Source organism: Musa acuminata, chromosome BXJ2-2, assembly GCF_036884655.1.
Source record: "Musa acuminata AAA Group cultivar baxijiao chromosome BXJ2-2, Cavendish_Baxijiao_AAA, whole genome shotgun sequence".
Taxonomy (NCBI): Eukaryota; Viridiplantae; Streptophyta; class Magnoliopsida; order Zingiberales; family Musaceae; genus Musa; species Musa acuminata.
Genome location: NC_088339.1, coordinates 24,644,250 through 24,668,104, shown reverse-complemented (window position 1 = coordinate 24,668,104; position 23,855 = coordinate 24,644,250). Strand labels below are relative to the sequence as shown.

Sequence of the window (23,855 nt, the reverse complement as noted above, 5' to 3'; positions counted from 1 at the left end):
ATCTATCCAACCTGGTTTAGTTGAATCCGGATCCAAATATTTTTAATATTATATTATTATATAATATAATAATAATTCCTACCCCAAACCCTAACCGTCTTCGATCGCTTGCATTACTTGTGAGAGGTCTTAAACCCTAGAGGAGGTGAAAGAGGGAAGGAGGATGCTGTACATCATCGGGTTGGGGCTGGGTGACGAGAGGGACATCACCGTCAGAGGTCTCGACGCGGTCCGCAGCTGCCACAAGGTCTACGTGGAGGCCTACACCTCCCTCCTCTCCTTCGGCCTCGCTTCCGATGGCCTCTCCAGAATGGTGCGGACCCTCTTCTTCTCTGCCCCCGTGGCCCGGTGAGGGTTAAGTGTGCTTGAAACCCGATCCTTTTGCAGGAGAAACTGTACGGAAGGGACGTCGTGGTCGCCGACCGGGAGATGGTCGAGGAGCGGGCTGATGAGATCCTCTCCGAAGCTGTAGATTCTGATGTTGCCTTCTTGGTTGTTGGAGATCCTTTCGGGTATGGTTCCTGCTTTTTCCCTTTTTTTTCTCCATCACTAGTAAATCCACTAGACTCTGTTCCTAAGGTGGAAGTTCTTGCTCTGCCCTATTTTCTTCTCCTTTTTTTGGGAAAGTTTCTTTATATGCAGGAGATACATAATTATGCCTGAAGAACATTATATGTTTTAGATATGTACTTGTTGGTCTCATTTTCGGTTAATGACGCATCTTATTGTTCTTTCCTGCACTATTATATCTGCCCTGGCTACTGTTTATTCCTTCGGACTCGTCCATTACATTAACCAGAGAATTTAAGCCAAGTTTTTAAGTTTCAGCTGAAACTGGTAGTTTTGTCAGCTGCAACTAATCTATTGAAAAGTTTTATTCTGATGCCCTGCTCTTGGTTATTCTGTGTTTTGTGTGCTAATTGGTGATTGATTTCTAACATCCATAAAGTGTAGTAATATACTTGATATCTCTGAGTACCTGGGTGTCTTTGGAAGTGAATTGTTGGTGCTTGCATGAGAATTTTATAGTTGGCGATTGATTTTTAATTTTTCTTTATACCAATAGATGACAAAGAATAAAAATAGTTGTGTTGATTGGACTGTGGTCCTTGTAAGTTTTAGCTTGCATCATCTTGTAATTCAAACTGTCCAACTCCATTGACATTGGATATTGGCTGGATTTTTGATGTTCATTTTGGTTTTACTGGAAAATTTATGTTGTACTTCCATTAAAGAATTATTCTGAAATTTACCGCAGAGCAACGACCCATACTGATCTGGTTGTCCGGGCAAAAAAGATGGGGCTGAAAGTTAAGGTGATACATAATGCATCAGTTATGAATGCGATTGGAGCTTGTGGTTTGCAACTTTACCACTATGGCGAGACAATTTCCATACCGTTCTTTACAGATACATGGAGACCAGATAGTTTCTATCCAAAGATTCAAAAAAATCGACAGCTTGGCTTGCATACACTCTGCCTGTTAGGTGAGTTCTCTATACTTCTGATCCTTCTTGACTTAGTGAGCCTTTTTAATGTGCAAGGTGAGAATCATTGATAATTGAATATATCCTAGAAGGTTGGTATGCACTTCAAAAAGCTTTTTAGTTTATACTGCCTAGTACTGGTAGCAGATAGGCTATATGGTAAGCAAGGAAAAGGAAGAACTAGATAGTAACTGAGAGTAGAGATTTGAAGCCATTAGCCTGGTAACCTGCATCATCTCTGTGTTAATTAAATACTTACACAACAGCCTGTGTTTTTATGTCAATTCGGTCATACATTGGAATTTGATTTGGGTGTGGTGAGCATTTTGTAAAGTTTTCTTGGGGTGTATTCGGACACGTTACATGCCATATCTATTTCAATTTTCTCATAACAATTTCTGAATGTTGCAGATATACGAGTTAAGGAACCATCATTGGAGTCATTGTGCAGGTATAGTGCAAAATGAATTGATCTTTTCTCTAACATCATATCATTTGCGTTCCTGAAGCAATTTTTTTATTGTCTGAACTCTGAAGTTAATAACACTTGTTTTGATTATGGCATAGGGTTATTGTTCCAGGCATAGAAGTTTTCTCGTTTACTCCCTTGTCTTTCTTGATCTTCTTTCTTACACTCGTGTGGGTGGAGTAACCCACTAAATGATTTTAATTTTCTGCACCTAAGCACAAACAACATTCTATTTTTCATATGCACTTTTAGCTTGGTGAGGCTTCCCTAATATTCTTTTGGCTTTTGGTTCTTGAATTTCCAGAGGACGGAAGTGTTACGAACCACCAAAATATATGAGTATCCACATTGCTATAAATCAACTCTTGGAGGTTGAAGAGACTAATGGAGGATCTGGTACATACTAGTGTGCATCTTATGTGTTCTATATTCATGCCTTTTTTCTTTGCTTGTTCACTAGGAGTCTTGTTTTGCTAGGTCTGGTTGAAAAAAAAAAGTTCTACTGGTGTATAAAATTACTGATCAGGCAACAATATACTATCTATCATATTTGTTGTGGCTGACAGTCATGCATTTATCTTTTTACAATCGGAACTACAAAGAATGCATGAAATGTGAGTTATCCATAATAGACATGCCAGCATGCTTGGTTTAATAGTTGAATGATTCCCTGAGGTACTTCAACTGTTAAATACACTAGAAATCAATTTACACACCTGTGATCACCAACTTATTCAAACGATCAAGCTTTGCTTACATATGCTTCCTTCTGATGTAATGATTAACCTACCTTACATGCCAAGCTGCATGAGAACAAATTGTCCAGTAAGCAATTGCATGACCTGAAGTATCTTGATGGATAAAGTTATCCATTCTGACATGCCGTTTAAATTCTCTTAGCAACAAAGTTTGAAACCCTTGTCTTATTTCTTCCTGGCTTTTTAGCTCCTAATTATCTCAGTATCTGTAGACTATGGAATGCCTACATATTGATCAGATTGTAATACTTTGTTTGTTTTCCAGCTTACAATGCAGAGACAAAATGTGTAGGAATCGCTCGCCTTGGTAATGATGATCAGATGATAGTTGCAGGATCAATGAAAGAATTACTTGATATTGATTTTGGTCCACCACTTCACTGCCTTGTTATAGTAGGAGAGACTCACCCTGTGGAAGAGGAGATGCTAGAATTCTATTCAATCAAGTCATGAAATGGGTAAAATTTAATTCCTGGCAGGAGATGAGACATCTTCATCAAATACAGGTATGCATAACAATCAAGTTATAGTTGCGCAATACTACTCTTCTATTAGTACCCTCTATTTTCATCTAGTTCTCTTCAATGATAATTCTCAGTTCCGTCAACTTGTGTATAAGGACTTCTAATGTAAGTTTTTGTAGTAGTTGGTCATTGCTAGTTGTTTGCTTGAGCATAATACTTCTGTTTCTGTTCAACCCTGTTGTTTTCCATTAAAATAATTCTCTTCCATATATAAGTATTATAAACATGCTCTAACTACTTGGATGTCTCCTCAGAGACCAATCTTAATGACTCAGTATGGTAAACATGTAAAGAATTATGATAGTCACTTGTCAGCGCTGGATAGGCATTCCTGTAAACACTCAGCAAACTAAATATTAGACATCATTTTCCTTGACACAGCCTCGTAAAAATCTCCTTTCTGAAATTTGGTGGTACAGAAAGATCTTGTTTTCTTTTGACAAAGTTGCTTCTGCCATGCCTCGATAAATCAAGCAAAATAGAGGGCCCTAAGGAACTTTTTACTATTGCTATTTTTTATTACTTCAGACTGATTAATGGGGCTTGAGCTTTGACAGGGGTAGTATAAATTATCACCTCATGGTATCAACTTATGGTGGTGGTTCTGGCCATGAGTTTCCATTCTGTTTAGTGGGAGCACCCAACTGTGGTGTGGCATATCATATGGGAGAGCTTTTAACTATATGATTGTCATTTAATAGATGAAAGAGCTTAATCTATAATAGTTCTTTTTTTCCCCCTGCATTTGCTTATTCAAATTGTGGGAGCAAATGTTAGATTGTGGGACCAACCTGCCCCCTAATAAGGTATGATTGTCCACCTGACTTTGCTATCAATCTACAATTTGCTCTTCTCTTTGCTATCAAGCTCAACAAATTGTAAAACCACACTGATAATTTCTACAGAGTGCATATAGAACAGTTATCTTAGTCCACCTTCGGCTTGAGGTAGAATGGTAACAACAAAATATGAATAAACCCAAAGTTTCTATGCCACTTCAATTTGTGTTTCACCTTCTAAATGCTTTTTAAACTTGCAGATAGATATAAACGCCAGCACACAGTGAAGGAAGGGGAGCACTGTGCCATTGTTTGATAATCCAGGAAAAGATAGATATTTTATCAGCACCATGTACCACTATGCATTCATCCAGACATTTTATTGATTACATCTGGTAATGTACACTTGTTGAATGTCTTTTTCAAGTAATATGATTACACCTCGTCATGTACTTATATTCACTATATGATTACTTTTTATCTCAGACATTTTACTGATTACATCTTGTCAAGTGCAGTATGACAATTTTTCAAGTAATATGATTGTTTTTTTACAGTATTATTGTTTGTTGTCTGAAATTTTAGTTGCTTCTAACATCAATTCATGAAATTTATCATGAGACAATTGTTCTACTAGTTGATTTTCCTTCTCTGATGCAGTGTATGAGTCGCAGTTTCTCTCTCTCTCTCTCTCTCTCTCGATATATATATATATATATATATATATACTTGTGTATTTGTATTTGTATATTTTCATATACTTGTTTAACAAAAACATGAGCCTATATATATTTGTATAATTTACACCAAAATTTGCAACGGAAAGTGTTGTTTCAATACTCTGCAAGGAAAATATTAGAAGCCGAAGCAATGGAAGAATAAACTGCAGAGAGCTGTCATACCACCGTTTAATGAGTTCATAAAGGTCAAACGAATGCTTCTTTGGACGTTTCTGCCATCCTCGATGAAACTTTGTGGACAACCATAGATATCTGGTGGCGCATCAAACGACTTCGCCGCCGCATCGATCACAAATTATTTTTCGTTCCCCTCTCATAGCAGCGGAGGAGCTATTATACCTGCACGTTTGACATTTCCATGAAAGTTGATACATAAAGCATCAGCATCAGCATCAGCATCAAGACGATTGTTTAAACCATTCGTGGCCATCATAAGGAAACATGTGGGAGAAGATTAATAAACCAACGACACCATAGCAACTAATTCGTACGGCAAAATTTATGGTGGCATTGTATAGAGGAATTAAAACGTTGGACAGAGAAAAGCTAAACCTTTTTTTTTCTAGGTCCACAAAATCCAGATGTTAAAAGCATTGAACTGGAGAGTGATCTAATATTCCTTTCTAACATCAACATGAAGATCATAATAATCTTAGTAGCCGCGCATGTTAAATGTTATCCATAGATTCCTCTGCGACTGCAACAGTTCTACTCCTTGGACGTTATGACCAGCAATCCCAGAGCACCAATCAGCAAGTACTGCAATATGCAAAATGACGATATCAAAATATGGGCAACTAAAGCGATGAACAAGTGCAAGTGCCAAAACAAGCAGCATCCATCACGTAGGCTTGTCTGATCCAACAATCTACTCCAGTAGGCCGTCAGCATATGAACTAATCAAAAATTTCATCTAAGCTTTCTTTTGTTATTTTCGTTTCCAGCCTATTTTTTTTAATCAGAATGACAACATGTAGCAACAAGTCCAACTGGAGGCTTCTAATTGCCACCATATGATAAATAGTTTAGTCCATCTACCGATAATTCTAAACATAGGCCAAATGCCTAAAAATATCATCCTAAACCATTAGAGCATAAATCAGTTTCAAATCTGTCCTAAACTTGGCATCAGGATGACAAGGTTGCATGCATCTCTGCCACATGGGTGACCAGAACTCGCACCACGAAAACAATATCTCTGAACTCAGGGATAAGACTACAGATTATGCATCATATACGTGAAGAAAAGACTGTGGATTAAACAGGGAAGATTGACCACATGGCACAGAGATGATGAGATGTATGTTGAAGATTTGAACTCAACAGATGTTATAACTCACACTTGCTGCATTTGTCTCAGTTACAGAAACAATGAACTGATACCTAGCCATTTAGGTGTTGAAGGTTATCATGCTAGCATAACCTAATCGATCAACCTTAGATATTTGTTTAGCATATACAAGGATTTCAAGGTTATAGTGCTGAGGATTCCCAGAAAAATAATGAGACTGTTGAGTAGGCCAGATATCCAAATATAATAGCACTATGTTGCCAGACTAAAAACCCTGATATGTGCTAAAAAGGAAAAAAATATAAACCGAGGAAAGCAACCATTTTCAAGTGTGAGATTATAACATATGACATCTACTTGGTAGAAATCATACCTTAATAATTGGTTTCTCAGTCATGATAATTGTAACCCAACCAACATATGGTAGAAACCTGGTAAGATAAAAATGTACGTCATTCATTCAGACATGTGATGGACAAAGTTAGCTTGGACAATTGAAGTTCAGTTGTACAAGATAAATTTTTTGAGGATGCAACACTTAAGCTGAGTACAATAGGTCTTACCCTACAGCACGGCCCATGATGTGATGACGCTGGAGCCAGAGCTGACCATGGGCATAGAGAAGCCTATCATCACCAAAATTATTATCCCCTGAAAATTATATCAGGATATACTATTATTACTCAACCCTTTCCACCATAAAGTTATTCGGAAAATATATCTTACGAAAAGAACAAGAAGTAATGTAAATACAAGAATGCATCTGAAATCTCACAATTGCAAATTAAGGATAAACAAGGAACATATAGACTGTGTTTGCTATTATTTTAGATGCCATGTACTGCAACCAAGTTAAAACAACCCAAAATACAATAAGTTCAGAACTTCAGAGAATCTCTTACAATAAGGGTCACATGATATATCTTACAATGCCCTTCATAAACTAATAGAAATACATTAGTTGAAAGGTGAAGCTCTACTAATTATCTAGAGAGAACCAATTAAAGAATTTTGGTACCTTTTGTAAGAATATCGACTTCTCCAGTATCCTGCCGCTCATGAACCTGGATATAGAATTATAGAAAATACAATAAGTTCAGAACTTCAGAGAATCGGAGCTAAAATCCTGCTAAAAGACTTAGCATACATGACTAAAGCATATGAAAACTTAAGGATCACAGAAAATAGATTGATGCAAAATTAAGTTGACAGCACAAAGAGATCACAAATGCTAAATATCATTTAGATGATGGTAGATAGTAAAGGGAGTGTACCCAAGGCTACCATCAATGAAGAGTTTGGGGAGGGTCTATATATGCAGCTTTACCTTTAAATATTTAAAGATAAAGGAGCAATCTTACTATTGTCCCAAGGCCCGCTCTCCATATTCATCAAATTTTAGAAAATAAAATTCATTTCAATCAAATATTCCCTTCATGTGCATCACAAAGATACCATCACCCTTTTTCAGAAAAACACACAAGCAGCTAATTCTAAAATATTTGTGTGCTGCCAACCACCTTAAGCTTTATACTTCTAGAAACAACATATTTGCATATCACAAGAAATTTAATTAAACTTCTAGTGGCTAAAGTATACGTCCTTAACCATGCGACACATTTCCACCATTTTAATACCATGTTGGATTTCACTAGCTACACAATTAGTGATGATCATAAGTTGACTTGAACTAGGCCTCAACCACATATATGAATACTTGAGAAAGCAGAAGAAAAAGAATAAACAGGAAAATTTATCATGACCCAAAGAATAACGTATTTTTAACTGTCTGACAAAATTTTCAGATTCAAAATGTATAAGATGGATTTTCCTATAGCAAAACTGAGTTTAGAACAGATGAACTACATAGTTCCTAAAACAGAAACACCATCAATGTATTAATAGAAATTGGATTTGCATCAATGCTGATATCATTCATCAAATTAAAAAAACCAAAGGCACTATTGGAAATTGGATATAACAATTAGTAACATATAATAAGTAATCAACAAAAAGGAAGGAAAAAAAGAATGAAAAGAAGCTCACCTTGATTACGCGATGAACAATTGGAATTTCACGTCCCTAAAAAGCATGGATAATAAAACTTCACAAACCAAAAGAAGAAAAAATTGCAAAACAAAAAATGAACAGACTTGAGAAGTTACAATTAACCATTATCCAACTGATGAAAACATCCTAAAAGAAATGGAAATCTTTATGGTGTAATGAAAAGCAGTAGAACCTAAAATTAGGCACAAATTTATATGCTTCCTTGAGCTTCTTTATAAAAATGCTGCTCTCGTAAACCTTCAACAAACACTCCCTTACTATTGAAAACCCTCACATGCCACCTATGACAAGATCAATTTAACAAATAACTAAAAATTGTTTGTGCCCTGTGATGTTCACAAAAGGAGGAAGAGGACATGAAAAATTGAAAAAGTTAAGGTGTTAGATAAAAAAAAGAAACAAATGCAATTTAAAGGTCCACAGAAGGGCCAATAAAAATGGAACAAATGTGTCTTATTTTAGTGGTTATGTTGGTAAGTTCCTAGTTAATCCTATTTGTGTATTTTATACAGTTATGTAAACCTAAAAAGTTTATTTTTTTCTGAAAAAAAGAAGAAAGAGCTATTGTATTATGGTATTAAAAACATAGCAGCATCAGGATCAGCTAGAATATCTATTTATGAATGAAACACTTAAAATAACATATTCATGAATGAAACTCGCTTCAAAATGTTGAGCTAGAATGTCTAAATCATGCAACAACATTCTGTGATTGTACGGAAAATTCAGTACATTTGTGATATATAAGATGGATACTAAATAAGAACAAGAAGAAAAATATTTCTTTTATCAAAGCATAAAACATATATCAAAGAATTAGTGTAAACAAATGGACAATGAAAGTTAGATATATGACTTAAATTAAACTAGCATATCTTATTGCAAAAAGAAAAGCAGCAAGATAGTAGTGATGAAAGGGAGATGCTGGCAAAATATAACAAACACTAGTCTAAGGTAATGTCCACAATACTTACGTCAACATTGAATACAACTATTTCTCCAGCTCGAATAGGATCCTTACTCATGTGAAGAAAGAGAATATCACCCTGTAACAACAACAAAATAGGTAATTACATCATTATACCAAATCCATGTTAGTTCAGGGAGATCCTTAAGCTTAGTCAGAAAGACAACAAAGATTTTTACATAGACAAGAACTTGGCAGTTTGAAGCTGATTATCAGGCAGGTTTTCATATCTGGAATGAATATGCTAAAACTAATAATAGGCCTGAACATATAGTTTACAAACCTAGCAGTGCATTAATCTAAACCAAAGGAAGAAAAGAGCAAACAAAACACAGTGATTCGTTGATTCTGATACATATGAAAGCTTGAATCTCCAAAAATCAAATGACATGATATAGGATTTCTCTTATATAACATTTTTAACTTGGAAGGCACTTATACAATGCTCTAAACATCCATCTTGCACATGATGCAAAAATGCCAGACTCATATATGGTCGAAGTGCACACAATTAGTAAGCAAACTGACAAGCGCACACCCATCACAATCTGAATATAATACAAGAGTGCAAAATTCATTCTTCTACATTACATAAGTGCAAAATTCATTTTTTTATTCTTATAATCAAAAGATGCTGCAACATAGTCACAGTTGAAAATTAACGGCCAATGGTAAATGTGTGGTTAAGTCTTCAAAGAATTGTTTTTTATTTTCTATATATTTCTTTATTTTTTATGTTCTAAAGGGTCTATTAAGTTAGATATTGGCTGTGAATGATTCTATGTTCCGAGGTTTGATTGGAAGGCATTCAGCATGATTATTGATTCCAAAAAATATGGGTAATATGTTTCTTGGTAGAATAGTCTTAAAATGGTGGAATCTTTAGGCAGTATTATAAGATGCTTGTAAGTCCTAGAGAAATAAATCTGATTAGGAAAGTTCTTTGTGTTCACCATGACCCTTTAATGCTATCTCTTTCTTTGTATTTCGTCCATTTTATAAATTTATATCATTCCCCACCATTCATCTCTCCTCTTCCTTGGCTCTCCTCCATCACTTGCGCTATATTTACTATCCGTTGTCTTGCTTACCACTAAGGAATGTCACCCTACAAGTCTTAACTATATAAAAGGTTCATAAGAACAACTTTGTTCTAACCCACCCGCATTGCATCAATAGATCCGAAGCAATAATCGATCAAGAAAAAGATCTCAAAGCCACTGACCCTCTTGAATCCGGGTTCCATGCTTCCGGAAAGAACGACCACGACGGGAGATTCGCTTCCAGTCACACACATCAATCCTTTCCATATGATGAGAGCCGATGTCACGATCATACCTACAAGAAATCACCCCCCACACTTCAAATCGAGAGGTTAAACAATCCCCAATTCCCGATCCAAGACTTCGCAAGGGTTCAGTAAAGAACAAGAAAACCCTATTTCGAGGCCATCGAAAAAAAAGAGGAACGAGAAATCTACAAAAAGAATAGGGACGAACCGAGGCTGACGATCTGCGTGAGGACGTGCCTGATCTGAAGAGTACGGATGGAATCCAAGCTGTCCGCAAGCCAACCCATCCTCTCGGCTGATCTCCCTCTCCCCTCCCTTCTCGCGCTGCTTTGCCCGAAGAGTTCAGAGAAACGCGTTCCAGGATCCCTAGGTGAGGTTAACGTAAGCGAAACACTGTTTGGGTGAGAAGGTGGGTAGGCGCCTGGTGTTCCTATTGAAGAGCGAGTGATTTAAGGTGAACTAGAGTGAAGGCGGGAGTTAATTTAAGTGTGATATCTGATGCAGCAAGAAATCTACCCGCTTGCATACCGGCCCATGTGGCAAGCTCAGATTGGCAATTATTAGTGGCAAGCCATCATCAACCGCGTGGCAGGCTCGACACGTCTGTTTAAGAGCTGACAGAGCCGACTTGACCGCCGTGGACGGCTCGACACATCAGCTTGGAGAGGTCGAATCAGGTCATCCCGTTGACCAACACGAACCCGACACATAAGTTTGACCAAAAATTATTACAAAATATCGTAAATAAAAACATATATTTATATATACCAATAAGACAAAAAAAAAAATCAAACAGAAAAAACACAACAATAGGAGTTTCGGGTTTAATAATATATAAGATAGCAAATTAAGAGTTATTATACTTCAAGAGGACAATAATACTTCAAGCCAAAGACTGTCAAAAAAACAAAAAAGGGAGGAAAAAAGAAATTAATTTTATATGACACTCCAAAATAGATCAGATAAATTCTTTAGGATCACTACAAAGATTTGAAGCTGATCACTGTATGAGAAGGGGCTGAGTTTTGGTTTAAAGTTCATCAGGAGAGATTTTTTTGAGGGATAAAAGGAATGTTTCTGCATAATTTATCTTTTGGTTAATGGTCCAAGTCAGATAAAACAAATACAACTCTCACAGATTGCAAGCAGCTATTTTACAGACAGGTTTATGGATCAAACAATAATGATATGTAAAGAAAATTGAGAATAAAATACAGCAGAAAAAGGAATCCAATAACCACTTTGACCTGAGAGATGCAATGCATATTCTATTAAGTACCACATCAGACTGGGAACAGCTAAACCAGATTCATATGGTATGGACAAAAATCTAATAACATTGTCTTGTGTTTATTGATCCAAAAAGCCCCCTACATTGAATGTGCATCAAGTTGCACCAAAAAACATCTGAGTCTGAGCACTTAACATAGAATTCAAAAAGCAGCAGACTTGATTCTCAACCAAGGGCATCACAGCATGAAACTTATTGGCAAAGAAAGTATGTGCAGCATCATATATGTCCTGGCCATCTAAACTCTGACCGGTATCGATGTTTTCTGGTATAAGAGCATGACAAGCAATGCACCATGTAAGGATTATTATGTCTGAGAAAAATGCTTAGTACCAGGCACTTCTGTCCTCTTTCTCTGTCAAATTCTTGCCCCAGACTTTGGCTTCAGTGACAACTCCCTCTCTAACAAGACCATTACTGAGGTTTTTCAGTGAGCCTCGGGCTCTGCCTACATCTACCCTCGTGCATACTTCCTCCTCTTGATGCCTTTGCCTGAAGTCGGAAGAGTCATGATGTGGTGAATGCACAACATGTTCATCAACAAACCTGCCTCCAAGGAGTCTTTTGTCCTCCCTAACCCGTTGGGTCGATGAACAGATCCCGGCATTTTGAACTGCAGTTGCATTTGGGTCATAGGATTGTGATGCTAAATATGAAAGTGCCGTCACAACTTCACCTATGAGGGGTCGAGTTGCTGCTTGTTCTTGCAAGCACATTGCTGCAACAGCTAGAGCTTGATATAGACCTCTTATTGGATAACAGCCTTGAAGCAAGGGGTCAACCATTTTAGGGAACTTTCGTCGGTCTTTAAACAATGGACGAGCCTGCAAATGAATCAAAAAGAGAATTTTTGGTTAAAATCCGAAACTAGAATCCTCAAGAGGGTAAGAGAAACCCAAAATTCATTGTTTGTTAATTGAAGTAATCTAGATCTTGCTTTCGGGATCTATGATATGAAATAGAATCTGAAGAACCATACCCTGAAATTGTGATTTTATATGTGTAGATCCAAGCAAACAGGAGGCAGAATTACTTCCTGAGGAACATAGTTCCAAGTTGAAGAAGAGGTTCGGTAGTATGCAGAAGTGCAGCATCGATCACATTCTCAAAGTAATTCACATTTTAAAGCAATGAAATGGCATGAACTTCTACAAGTGCATGCACAAATTAATCTAGTATGCCAAGCAAAGCTATGAAACAAAGTACGGGATCAACCTACCCATAAGACTACATTCTGTTCTCCTGCAGGTCGGGTAACATCGATGGCTTTCCGTCCAGTAATCAGCTCAAGAAAGACAACACCAAAACTATAAACGTCGGATTTTACTGTTAGCTGCCCGGTCATAGCATACTCAGGAGCACAGTAACCATATGTGCCCATCACCCTCGTCGAGACATGAGTCTTGTCGCCAACGGGACCAAGTTTTGCAAGGCCAAAGTCTGATAACTTCGGATGATATCCTTCACCGAGAAGTATATTAGATGACTTAAAATCTCGATAAATAACTGGAGGGTCCGCCTTATCATGCAGGTATTCCAAGCCTTTGGCTGCACCAGCTGCTATTTTCATTCTAGTATTCCAGTCCAGGGGTTCCTTATAAGGTGGTATGTCTATCAAAAATGACAAACCATTCAATCAGAAAGTCATAAACAAGCGCATAATTGCATACACCAATTTACAAAACTATATTAAATACATTGTTTTCTTCTAAGTTACTTGACAATGGAGCAAATAATTTCATCAAGTCAAAAGCAGCAAAAGATCTTAAAAGCAACTTATGTAGCTCACATTTATAATCATCCAGGATGAAATTCTTTCATTCAAGAATAACCCCACTGTGAAAAATAATGACAAACAGATGTTACTTCTCAGGATGAATTCATAACTTGGACTCAAGAATTACGGGCCACATGGCTCAATGCAAATGTCCAATAAATTATGTTGATCATTATTAACAATATAAAAGCACCGGCATAGGAATCTCAGCATTTCTAACACTTAAGGACTTTTGTAGTTAAAGTTCATCAATAGGATGATTCTCATGCAGCCTGATCCATATCCTCTGAAGTGAATATGATTTTTATTCAATAGTATGATTTTATGGATTTCTGACTTTGTTTAACAATATTTTGCAAAATCCGATCCTCCAATCTGTATCATCCAATCTGAACCCTTTTTTCTAGAACAGCAGATTTTGATAATGATCTTGACTTTTCTAGCATTGGTCAGGCATCAGGCAATTTAGCAAAGATCAAGCAAAATAATCTGACACTACAATTTTATCAAGAACTGTCTATTGATGTTAGTATCTAATTTATCTCAACTACATGGCTTGAAAGCGGCTTCTATGACTGCATTTGGAGAGTAAAGTGGGATACCACAAGTAAGCAAGAGGATCGAGAAATATTATTGGTTGTTTTCAGTTCACCAACCATCTGATGACCTTAGAAAGCATTTGGCAGCAAAAGGGGATATATTTGAAGGAAAGCATTTAGGAAGTATGTGTGATTGCTGATAAAAATTTCAACATCAAATGATTGTCCAACACCGAAATAGCATTGCTATTGCTCGTAGCTTTTGGGATAGATAACAGAGGTTATACAACAAACTAAAGATGATCAGATACTTTGGTATGGTAAACATGGAAATACTATGTATAACAATACACAAATAGATGACCAATTCGAAAGCTGTTAAAGAAACCAGCTATAAGAAACAGTGAAATTCTTAACATGATCTGTAACTATGATAGAACCACTATGTATCTAATTATATGGATCACAAGCACTACAATTAAGAAAAGTTAAATATAAATCACCAGTATAAGTATGGAGCCTGACCATGCAAATGATCCTGTAATGATCCCAATGGCATAAACTCATAGACAAGGAGGCGTTGATCACCATCAGCACAATAACCAACCAAATTGACAAGATTAGAGTGATGCAACAGGCATAGCATAAGGACCTCCACTAGAAACTCTCTGTTCCCTTGAAGTCCATTTAGGTCGAGTTGTTTAACAGCAACAACCTGCAAAACTTACGTTAGTAGCAGTGTCCATCGATAAAGAACATAATCAAGATAAGTACTAAGTGAAAACACAGAACAAATGCAGAGAACAAGAAGGTTCTTTGGCTACCCTCATTGCTGTCAACTCAATTACGGCATACCGATGCATTCGGTGCTACAACGACTACAAGAAGCCGTAATGTCCCAACTACTTGGGACCCATCCATTAGATGATTTGAAACAAAATGACACTAACCTGTCCATCATCCAACATTCCTTTGTATACACGGCCAAAACCACCTTCACCCAGAAGGCAATCTTGTCTAAAATTCCTGGTGGCTGCAGCAAGCTCATGGAAGGTGAAAGTACGTGATGCAATAAGTCCAGCATTTTCTTCTTTTGGAGCCGATGCTTCCTTCTTAGAGTCTGAGACGTTTCTCGATTTTGATTTGTCTTACACCACAAGCCATTTAGCACGATAAGCAAAAAATCAGATTAGATCAAACACCACTAAGTAAGACATACTTTTGAGCTGAATTATGAGTTAAAATGTACATAAAATTGACAAGTAAATTCACAAGCATTACTTGGAGAAGCCACTACAATTCTTCAATCATATTGTTCAGAAGCAGAAAGACTAATTTACATCTATCATAATCTTCTGAAAGAAAAAGGCATGACAAAGGCCATGCATACATCTTCGGTAAACCTTTTCATGATTGAATTTTGAATTTGAAATAATGACCGAATTGTATTGTAGCAGAAACAGACAGCTAGAAAACGATAGTTCCAATCGACATGATTCTAAACGAAGACGCGACAACAGCAAGCCCCATAAATATGATCACATACATTCTCAATCAATTCAGGGAACAATACAATAATAAAATACTAATATCCTAAAAGCACCAGGTTGGAATTGAGATTCCACAGATCCCACTAGAACTATACAGAAGTGAACGGTCGAGACCGAATCAACGAACACTACAACTGAACAGCAGATACTGCCCATCAGATTGATAGAATACTCATAAAAATCCAATCTTTACCCATCAAAACCAAATTTCTTACCAAAACGGACCCCAGCCGAAGCCTCCGCCTTCGCATCCCCTCCTCCTCCCACCTCACTCCTCTTCTTCTTGTTCTCCTCCTCGGGCGATTCGAAACACGGGAAACAACCCATATCAAATCTCTCCCTCCTCTGCGATCAATCCCAACAAAGTGTTGCCTGGAATCTCATCGAATGACCGCATGAGAACCAAACAAAAAGAATCATTCCTTATCCGATACGGAAAGCGACACCTCAAGAGAAGATAGACAGACAAGAGCGAGAAAGGCGAGACAAAAACGAACAGAACAGGAGAGAGAGAGAGAGAGGGAGAGGGACGAGAACGAGGCTCGGTCAGCTGTAAGGAGAAAGTTAGTCAATTAAGAGGGAGTAAATGTTGTGATTAATTCGCATGTAAATTCCGACATTAATGTGTAATTAAATCTACCATTGCCTTTAAATTTCACGGAGATTAAGGCGTTTGGGATTGCATCGAATCTAATTCTTTTCCTCTATATTATCCATGGAAAAAGCACGTAGTGACGTGTATATTTCGTTTTTGCAGTTACCCTTCTCATCTACCGGCCTCCCGCGTGGGTTCAGCCGCGGTCCGCGGGTGGGTCCCACACAAAGTCTTCACGGCGCGTACGCGAAGTAGTAAACGTTCTGTAAACCGGGCCGGCTGGGCCGACGTCGAGATGACGTCATAAGTCTTCTTTATTAAAGAAAAATGGGGAAATTATGAAAATAAAAGATGGTAAAGAAAGATATAACACTATTTTCCTTTAGAATTTGTGCATTTTCCATGAATGTCATTTACCTAAAATCAAAATGAAGAAGGATCCAAATCTTTCATGTACAAAATTGTTCATTGATAACAAACTTGTAAACCTCATACATTTGAACCTTTTTATAACCTAAAAACTATAGAAATTTGATGACATGTAAGTATTTAACCATTAAATGGATGAATATTTGCCACTTGACATACATTGTCATATGAAAGTCCATCGAGATAAGCTTGGTAAGATAGTATGCTAAAAACTAGTTAAACTTCAATGAAGAATAAATATAGGAGAATAAACTGACATTGTTTATTTGTAGATGAAAGCTAAAGTGAGGAGAAGATGAAGCTTCATTCTTATCATTTATTATCAGAAAAATAATCACAAACCTCCTTCTCACCATTTATAACTAGAAAGATAATCGTAAATTTTAGGTACAAAAGCTCTCCTTTAACATTGAGAAAATATGGATTACTCGCACTCATACTCATACACCTTGGGTTAGTAATTTGAACGTTAGAGGGATCGGGTCAGGAAACTTCTCCCGACCTCAATTTTTATGCAGGTGACACCTAAGAGCTCATCGTTTCCATCTTGGAAGCATATCAGACAACCCTACATATACGCGTTTGGATCGTATCGAGTTGACCAAGACGTAAACGACTTTTTCCTTTAACATTCATGCGTTAGAAGGAGGGCCTAATATCGCAAGAACGTCCGCCTATTATCCCTCTTAACGAATGCCTGAGTGAGAAGGCTCTACCCCTGACTCACAACACTTTTATTTATGGGGGCAGCAGCCTCCCTTTCTGCAAGTGGATGCGTCCACCTTGGCGCAAACATCGACATGATACTAGCGTCTATTCAACGACCTAGGGGTGATCTCGAGCCACTTGCTTGTCCTTGCTAAAACATTCTTAAACCTCACCTAGTAGGTGTAGACACTAATGGGTATGATATAAGTTATTGCTCGGTTCTTGCCCCGACTAACCCAACTGGCAATATCACCACCTCAACCATAGTCCATAGTTAAATCGCCATTGGCAATGATGCCTGACGGGGTTCCTCCACATTATGCAATAACGTTTCAAGAGCGCTCGAGGCCCATTGAACCATGGATCGAGGAAGCACCTGATTCCCTAATCGTGGAGTTCAGTGGACTACCACACCATCACTTTGTTTCACCTAAATCCCATACCCAATCAATAAATTTGACGAACAATTTCATAAGGATTTAGCTATGGCAAATGGACCAATGTTTGGAAGAGATACGACCAGAATTCTAACAATTTAGAGGGGAAGGGTCGGCCAACGCTACATCGAGTTGGTCGTCATTCATCACAAGCATCCAAGATAAGTCAATCCTGACTAATTTTCATCTCTCATCATTGGAGGCCTTTGATAGTAACATTGACCCACTGGAGCACATCGTTGCTTTCCATATCCAAGTATTGTTATACAGTACTTCGAATACCTTAATATGTCACACCTTCCCAACTATGTTAAGAGGCTCGGCACGAGAATGATACACCCATCCGAAGCCGCTCTTCATCAGTTTCTTTGTTTAGCTTGTTAGAGAGTTTAAACTTCACTTCTTCGGGAATATATGTCTAAAGCCATCGGTAGCAATTCGAACCCCTTTCGAAAGAGCCCCGAAGCACGCCTTTGGGTGGGACAAATGATTAGGGATACATTGTGGGATAGTCATCGACGACACATCATCGCCATATGGTGCCTAAAGAGAGAGGAGAAGACAAAGTATTCTTCTTAAATGACCAGAAAGACAATCACAAACTTCTTGATATTTATGACTATAAAAACAATCATAAGCTTCGCCATTCAACTAGAAAGGCAATCATAACTTCTTTCTTGCCCTTTACGAGGTATAAAAGCTTACCTTCAACATAGAGAAAAGGGCCGCATTCGTGCACCTCGAGTCATTAACATGGGTATCGAAGTCGAAGGGACGAGGTAAAGCTTACCTTCAACATAGAGAAAAGGGCCGCATTCGTGCACCTCGGGTCATTAACATGGGTATCGAAGTTGAAGGGACGAGGTCGGGTAACCTCTTTTAACCTCGATCTTTGTGCAGATGATACCCTAGGAGCTTATCATTTTTACCTTGGAGACACATTAATGAGCATCGAAGTTGAAGGGACGAGGTCGGGTAACCTCTTTTGACCTCGATGTGCAGGTGATACCCTAGGAGCTTATCATTTTTACCTTGGAGACACCTCGGATAAACCCTGCGTATATGGATCTGGATCATATCGGGTTGACCAAAATATCAATAACTTTTTCCCTTAATAAATATGCTCAAATACACTTATTTGGGCAACACAAAAGAGTTGAGATGTGACTTTGGAAGGCCATGACATTGCAGCTCAACGTCTCAGGAATCATTCATGAAGTACATGTTTAGCTGATAAAAAGGAAATTACTCTGATTCATTTGAAAAAGTAGCACTCGTCACAACTGGGTGCAGGCAGCATTTCAAACTCCAAAGAGATTTCAATCTGTACTAGCTGAAATGTAGCTTCGTACATCATTCATTTCTTCCTCTTCGGTGATACAATGACAATCCAGGTGATGATGCATGTTATCTTTGGTTATACTGAGGTTAACTGGCCTTAGACTCGTCGTAGAGCAGCACCGTCCTCCCATTCAATGGCTGTGTTGGCCTTGAGTTGTTGTAGTACTCCTCGTGCAAAGGCGACTTCAGTTCAGCTAATTGTTCCGCGGTCATCTCCCTCACCTATAGTAGCATGATGCAGTTGCAGGCATTAGAACCGAAAGATGAGCTAAAAAATAGTCTCACATGGTTGAGTGTTCAAAGAGTTGAGCTATTTATATCGGCGTCGATTTGCAACGTAAACAACTCAAGCTTTTGGGTTGTAATGATGTCCAATTAACATATAGAATGCCATGATGAAAAGGTTCATAATTAAGTAGGATACCTTGCCAAGGATGTTCCAAATGACATTCTCAGTGCATGGAGGTGTGGTAAGCGATCCAACATATCTGAAGTACTTGCGAGAGTGGCGTTTCATGGCCCTCGTCTGCACAATTCCGACTGGAACATGTGCCTCTTCATCACCAGCGCAGACTTCCTTGGCCAGTTCAGCAACCTTGTTCTTTATCTGCAGTTCAAGAATCAGCAAGCAGCTTAGTAGGAGGAAAGATTTTATACATGTAGCAGGGTTTTCCTGTCAACAAAACTGAGTAATGCTTGATGATGTTTAGTTCCAATAACTCCACTACTAGATTGTAAAGACAAGAATTTAAATTCAAAAAAAAGAAAAAAACTCTTCTGTAAATTATGAATATTGAAATAATAGCTTATTTTTTTATAAATCTGGGGTGTGACATCTACGGAAACAATTCGCTTGTTTGTATGGATAAGATTGCATACATTGACCGTCACAAGTTCATGCAAAAGTAGAGCCTCAACTTGTGTTTTATTTTGTTCTGCTTGTAGTTGTACTCACTATTGGGATTGGATGGCAGATATAGGCTCATTCATTTCTCACAGAGAAGTAAAGGGAAAGAAGGAGAGGCATGGACATCGATACCTGGGAGACGAAAGGATCAGGATGGCCGAATCGATACAGGATTGCTACAACTGTGATGTTGCCGTCATCACTACTGTGAACAAGATGGAGCTCCACAGGGAATCTGTTGATTTGCAATAGTAATTTGAGGCACCAAAACAGAAAGAAATAACAGATAGAACTTGTAGTGTTGCTGGTGCATGGAGCAAACAATTCCACATGAGCCCTCATTTATACCACATTCCGGGGCTAAAGAAGAGTTGCTCATGCCACAATTCAAGCTTTACAGTAATTTTACATCAACTTGTGTTTCACAAAAGCTTCAGATCTGATAATTCTACTACTTGCACAACTGTAAAGTTCGATCATCAAGTTTGCATTTTGGTTTTGCAGAACAACAGATTACACAAGGATGAGGCTACAGTTTTATAAGGTGTTTAATCTTAATGGACTTGCAGCCATCATGAGTATAGAAAGGTGAGATAGTAATATGCTTTTGACTGTGTACTTCTCACAAATTGCAAATGATGGCACTACTGGTATCAATATTACTGTTGTTGTAATTGTTGGAAGTAGTAAGAGGAGTAAAGATAGTAAATACCGCTCTCCATCAATTGTGTGCTCAGAAGGTGAATGCCAATGCATTTGTATCAAGGTGTAGTTCTTTCCACCCACAATCACATGCCCTACACCACTGTCATACCGAAGCTACAACGAAGACCAGAAATTAGCTACTTGAGATTTCGTTATCGCACTGATATAAACATATCATACATTTTGATGAAATGCTTAAACTGATTTCTGATAAGAAAAAAATGTTTTAATGGAAGATGTTGGGTAATAAACATTAAGAATCAAACTAGATAACTAGTTATATGCTAAACCACCATCGGCTAATTAAGCCAGTCATGAACCTTGAAAACTTGGTATCCAAAGCTTTCATTCAAATAAGAAATATCAAACCAAAATAAGAATGTAAAATATGAATAGTATTTCAGCAAGAAATTATGCATAAAACCATAGAAGAAGAATGCAACACAATTACTATATGTGATAGAAATAAACGATAAGAAGTAATTTTGCAAATTGCAGATTAGTTTAGGCTTTCTTCCTTCTTTTTATTTTGGGAAAGTCGATCCACTTGTCGGAGTAATATTGTGTACAAATTGTGTGTATATAAGATCATGCTCAGAAAGTTCTGATGCTTAGGCCTCTTTAGCTAAACAAGTTGACAATCTTTGAATTCCATGAAATCAATTTTATGACCTATATTGGAGCAGTTATTTTCCCGAAAAGGCTTTTTCTTTTCAAAAAGTTTCACTAGAAGTTTTTTATTTGTTTCCACATTTAAGATCATTTTACACACCTTAGTTATTGTGTTATAACACAGGACAAAAGTAATTTCATGGAATGACTTAAATGGAGAAAACTTAAGAAACAAAGAGACAACACAACCTTCTTCAGGAAAACAAAATAAAACCTTTGCTGAATTATGAAAGCCAACTAAATAATTACTATCTGTTTACATGTTTAGAATTATAGATGGATCATATAATTGACTTAATTTGCCATTATGCTGCTTCTTATATGCTTCCTCTTCTCCTTTCTTTTCTCACTTTAGTGTTTGTTTGTCACCAGTTAACTAAGAAACAAACCGCAATATTGAAGCCATTGTCGACGAGGGTAGCATTTGTGGCAGCATAATCCCTCTGAAGAGGTTCGAGCGTCGGATCATAGACCACATCACCTTTCACAATATTGATTGGAGACTGATGCTTTCCTTTTGAGCACAGTTCATAGTCAGGGCATAAGCCACCCCACTTGTCAGGTCCAATTGCTCCCCTGTACCCAAACCTTACAAAATCTGTGGAACAAAATCAATTTGGAAGGAATGGCCAGACTCAGACATCATAAGACTTAACACAGCATGTTAACTTGGTAGACTAAAAGAATGTGCATGTTCTACTGCAACATCAATGACTATTTATCATAGACTTCTAGTGATGGTGATGAAGATTTTATTTCTATTTCATGGAGGCATATTTTCCCCTTAAGCAGAGATTAAAGGTCAGATGAGAGAAAGCAACGAGAAAGCTCTATCTCTAGCACATAAACATCTGAAATGAAGGGATTCCTAACAAGCAGTAGTACATAACAACGGAGCACCATTCCATTTATGAATCAAGAAGCTGTTTCAGCAAGAAAGGGAGAGCCTAACGCAAATACAACCTAAAAGACTGACGTACCATGCGCGCTAGCATAGGCCACAAGAAGAAGAGAAGCTACCCCCAGTGCTAGGGTTGCTCTTCCTGCAGCCATTCCCAGCTCTCTTCCTCCTGACCCCCTCCCTTGGCTTCAAGATGGTGGCCTTATATGTCTATACCTCTCTGCCTATGGAAGGTGAGAGAGAAGAAGATGGCCTTATATATCTATACCTCACTATCTCCCTGCCAATCTCCCCCTACCTTTTCCCTCTCAAACACAAGAACAGACTTGGGCAGGATGTTGCTGCACTCCAAATTTATAGCCGGAGCTCTATGCCTGGTATCATTCATACCTTGGTCCAAGTGCCACCTCTACGCAAGAAGATTTAAGATAGCTAATTAAATTTGGAGACTAAGTGTCACGATTCCAGTCCAAATAATCTTACAATATACCTCAGAAGAAAGCATATCAAACACTCAGTCACACTGTCGCTAATGGAGATCTTTCCTTGTCATAAATGAGGAGGAGTTCATAGGATGGTTGAATTGGATGCATGAAAAGGGTGTAACTGAGGGTATGGCATTAAGGTGGTGGACCAAATAGCATGTAAGATCTTTGACATATTTTTGCTTGTCTGACAATCTCTTGCATGTTCATTAAATTTAACAAAAACAATAAAATATTGAAGAAAAATTTCATTCATTTCAAACTAAAATATAAAAATATTGATATAATAAATATGTTTTTAGACATACAAAACCTGAGGTTCAAATTAATTTGTAACCTCAACTCAGTTTGCCAAACTAGATCACATTAGAAAAAGAGGATTTCATCTTTTAGCATGGAGAAAATCCATATATTTTAAAGGAATTATAATTAAGATCCTGCCTGCTCTTCATTATTCCAATTACAGAAGAATTTAAGGCATTGTTGCTTAAAAATAATTCACAGTGTGGCTCCACCAACTACAGATCATGGCATGCACACAGAGAGAGAGAGAGAGAGAGAGAGAGAGAGAGAGAGAGAGAGAGAGAGAGGAATTGCAAACATCCATGTACTGCAATGCAGATAATGTTGTGAGATCCAATCTTGCAGTGGCCTCTATTGGGTCCATTTCCAGGAGTCAAAGCAAGCATATGGCCAATGCAAAGTTACAAACAGAAGAAGTCAGCACAGAAAGAAAAGGCATCTATCTTCCCTTTTGGAGATCTGACCGTGATGCAAAGTTCTCACAAGGATCTCTTTGAGAAACCCAATTAAAGCTGACACCATGGATTCGCTTCCTCTGTTTCAAGCTCAAGCTCAAATCTTTTGCCCAAATCATCTTTCACAGAAGGAATGGTAGCAATCTTATACCTGAAAGAAGATAGAATCATCCAAGGCAGAACAGATGTTGGGAGTGGAAATCAAAAGGGAGAATATGCATTACCTTTTCCACCCATCAAAAGGAGTTATTCCTCCACCAAAAGCTGACAAGTGCGTGTGTGCGCGCGCGAAGACTACCACCCAACCAGAGATTGATCCACCACAGAAGGTGGATGGGAGTCATCGAGAATCGTTGCCTTTCTTCATGTTCTCTGCTTCAACA

General features: G+C 37.8%; 4 protein-coding genes across 5 annotated transcripts; 1 reads left to right on the top strand and 3 right to left on the bottom strand.

Annotated features, from left to right (window-relative positions):
• The first annotated feature begins 99 nt into the window (after positions 1-99).
• On the top strand, positions 100-4,577 carry LOC135605518 (probable diphthine methyl ester synthase). Its single transcript, XM_065095702.1, has 7 exons — positions 100-313; positions 388-512; positions 1,259-1,488; positions 1,900-1,939; positions 2,262-2,353; positions 2,981-3,221; positions 4,279-4,577. The coding sequence occupies exons 1-6, from the start codon at positions 164-166 to the stop codon at positions 3,166-3,168; spliced, it is 825 nt and encodes a 274-aa protein (XP_064951774.1). The 5' UTR covers positions 100-163; the 3' UTR covers positions 3,169-3,221; positions 4,279-4,577.
• A 669-nt stretch (positions 4,578-5,246) lies between these two features.
• Positions 5,247-10,762, bottom strand: LOC135605519 (uncharacterized). The gene is made up of 8 exons (XM_065095703.1): positions 10,586-10,762; positions 10,312-10,424; positions 9,094-9,165; positions 8,096-8,131; positions 7,068-7,113; positions 6,613-6,700; positions 6,423-6,480; positions 5,247-5,517 (listed from the first exon to the last, which is right to left on the bottom strand). The coding sequence occupies exons 1-8, from the start codon at positions 10,662-10,664 to the stop codon at positions 5,467-5,469; spliced, it is 543 nt and encodes a 180-aa protein (XP_064951775.1). The 5' UTR covers positions 10,665-10,762; the 3' UTR covers positions 5,247-5,466.
• Positions 10,763-11,839: 1,077 nt separating this feature from the next.
• On the bottom strand, positions 11,840-16,039 carry LOC103976152 (probable serine/threonine-protein kinase PBL7). The gene is made up of 5 exons (XM_009391354.3): positions 15,750-16,039; positions 14,935-15,131; positions 14,510-14,699; positions 12,888-13,279; positions 11,840-12,492 (listed from the first exon to the last, which is right to left on the bottom strand). The coding sequence occupies exons 1-5, from the start codon at positions 15,859-15,861 to the stop codon at positions 11,995-11,997; spliced, it is 1,389 nt and encodes a 462-aa protein (XP_009389629.2). The 5' UTR covers positions 15,862-16,039; the 3' UTR covers positions 11,840-11,994.
• Positions 16,040-18,786: 2,747 nt separating this feature from the next.
• Positions 18,787-23,830, bottom strand: LOC135605516 (alpha carbonic anhydrase 1, chloroplastic-like). 2 transcript variants are annotated; one of them, XM_065095699.1, is made up of 7 exons: positions 23,697-23,830; positions 23,482-23,623; positions 21,718-21,926; positions 20,664-20,770; positions 20,084-20,186; positions 19,469-19,651; positions 18,787-19,266 (listed from the first exon to the last, which is right to left on the bottom strand). In XM_065095699.1, exons 2-7 carry the CDS (start codon positions 23,537-23,539, stop codon positions 19,132-19,134), a joined length of 795 nt encoding a protein of 264 aa, XP_064951771.1. In that variant the 5' UTR covers positions 23,540-23,623; positions 23,697-23,830; the 3' UTR covers positions 18,787-19,131. The 2 variants fall into 2 exon arrangements, with proteins under 2 accessions (XP_064951771.1, XP_064951770.1); XM_065095698.1 differs by lacking the exons at positions 23,482-23,623; positions 23,697-23,830 and adding an exon at positions 22,309-23,434.
• Positions 23,831-23,855: the final 25 nt, after the last annotated feature.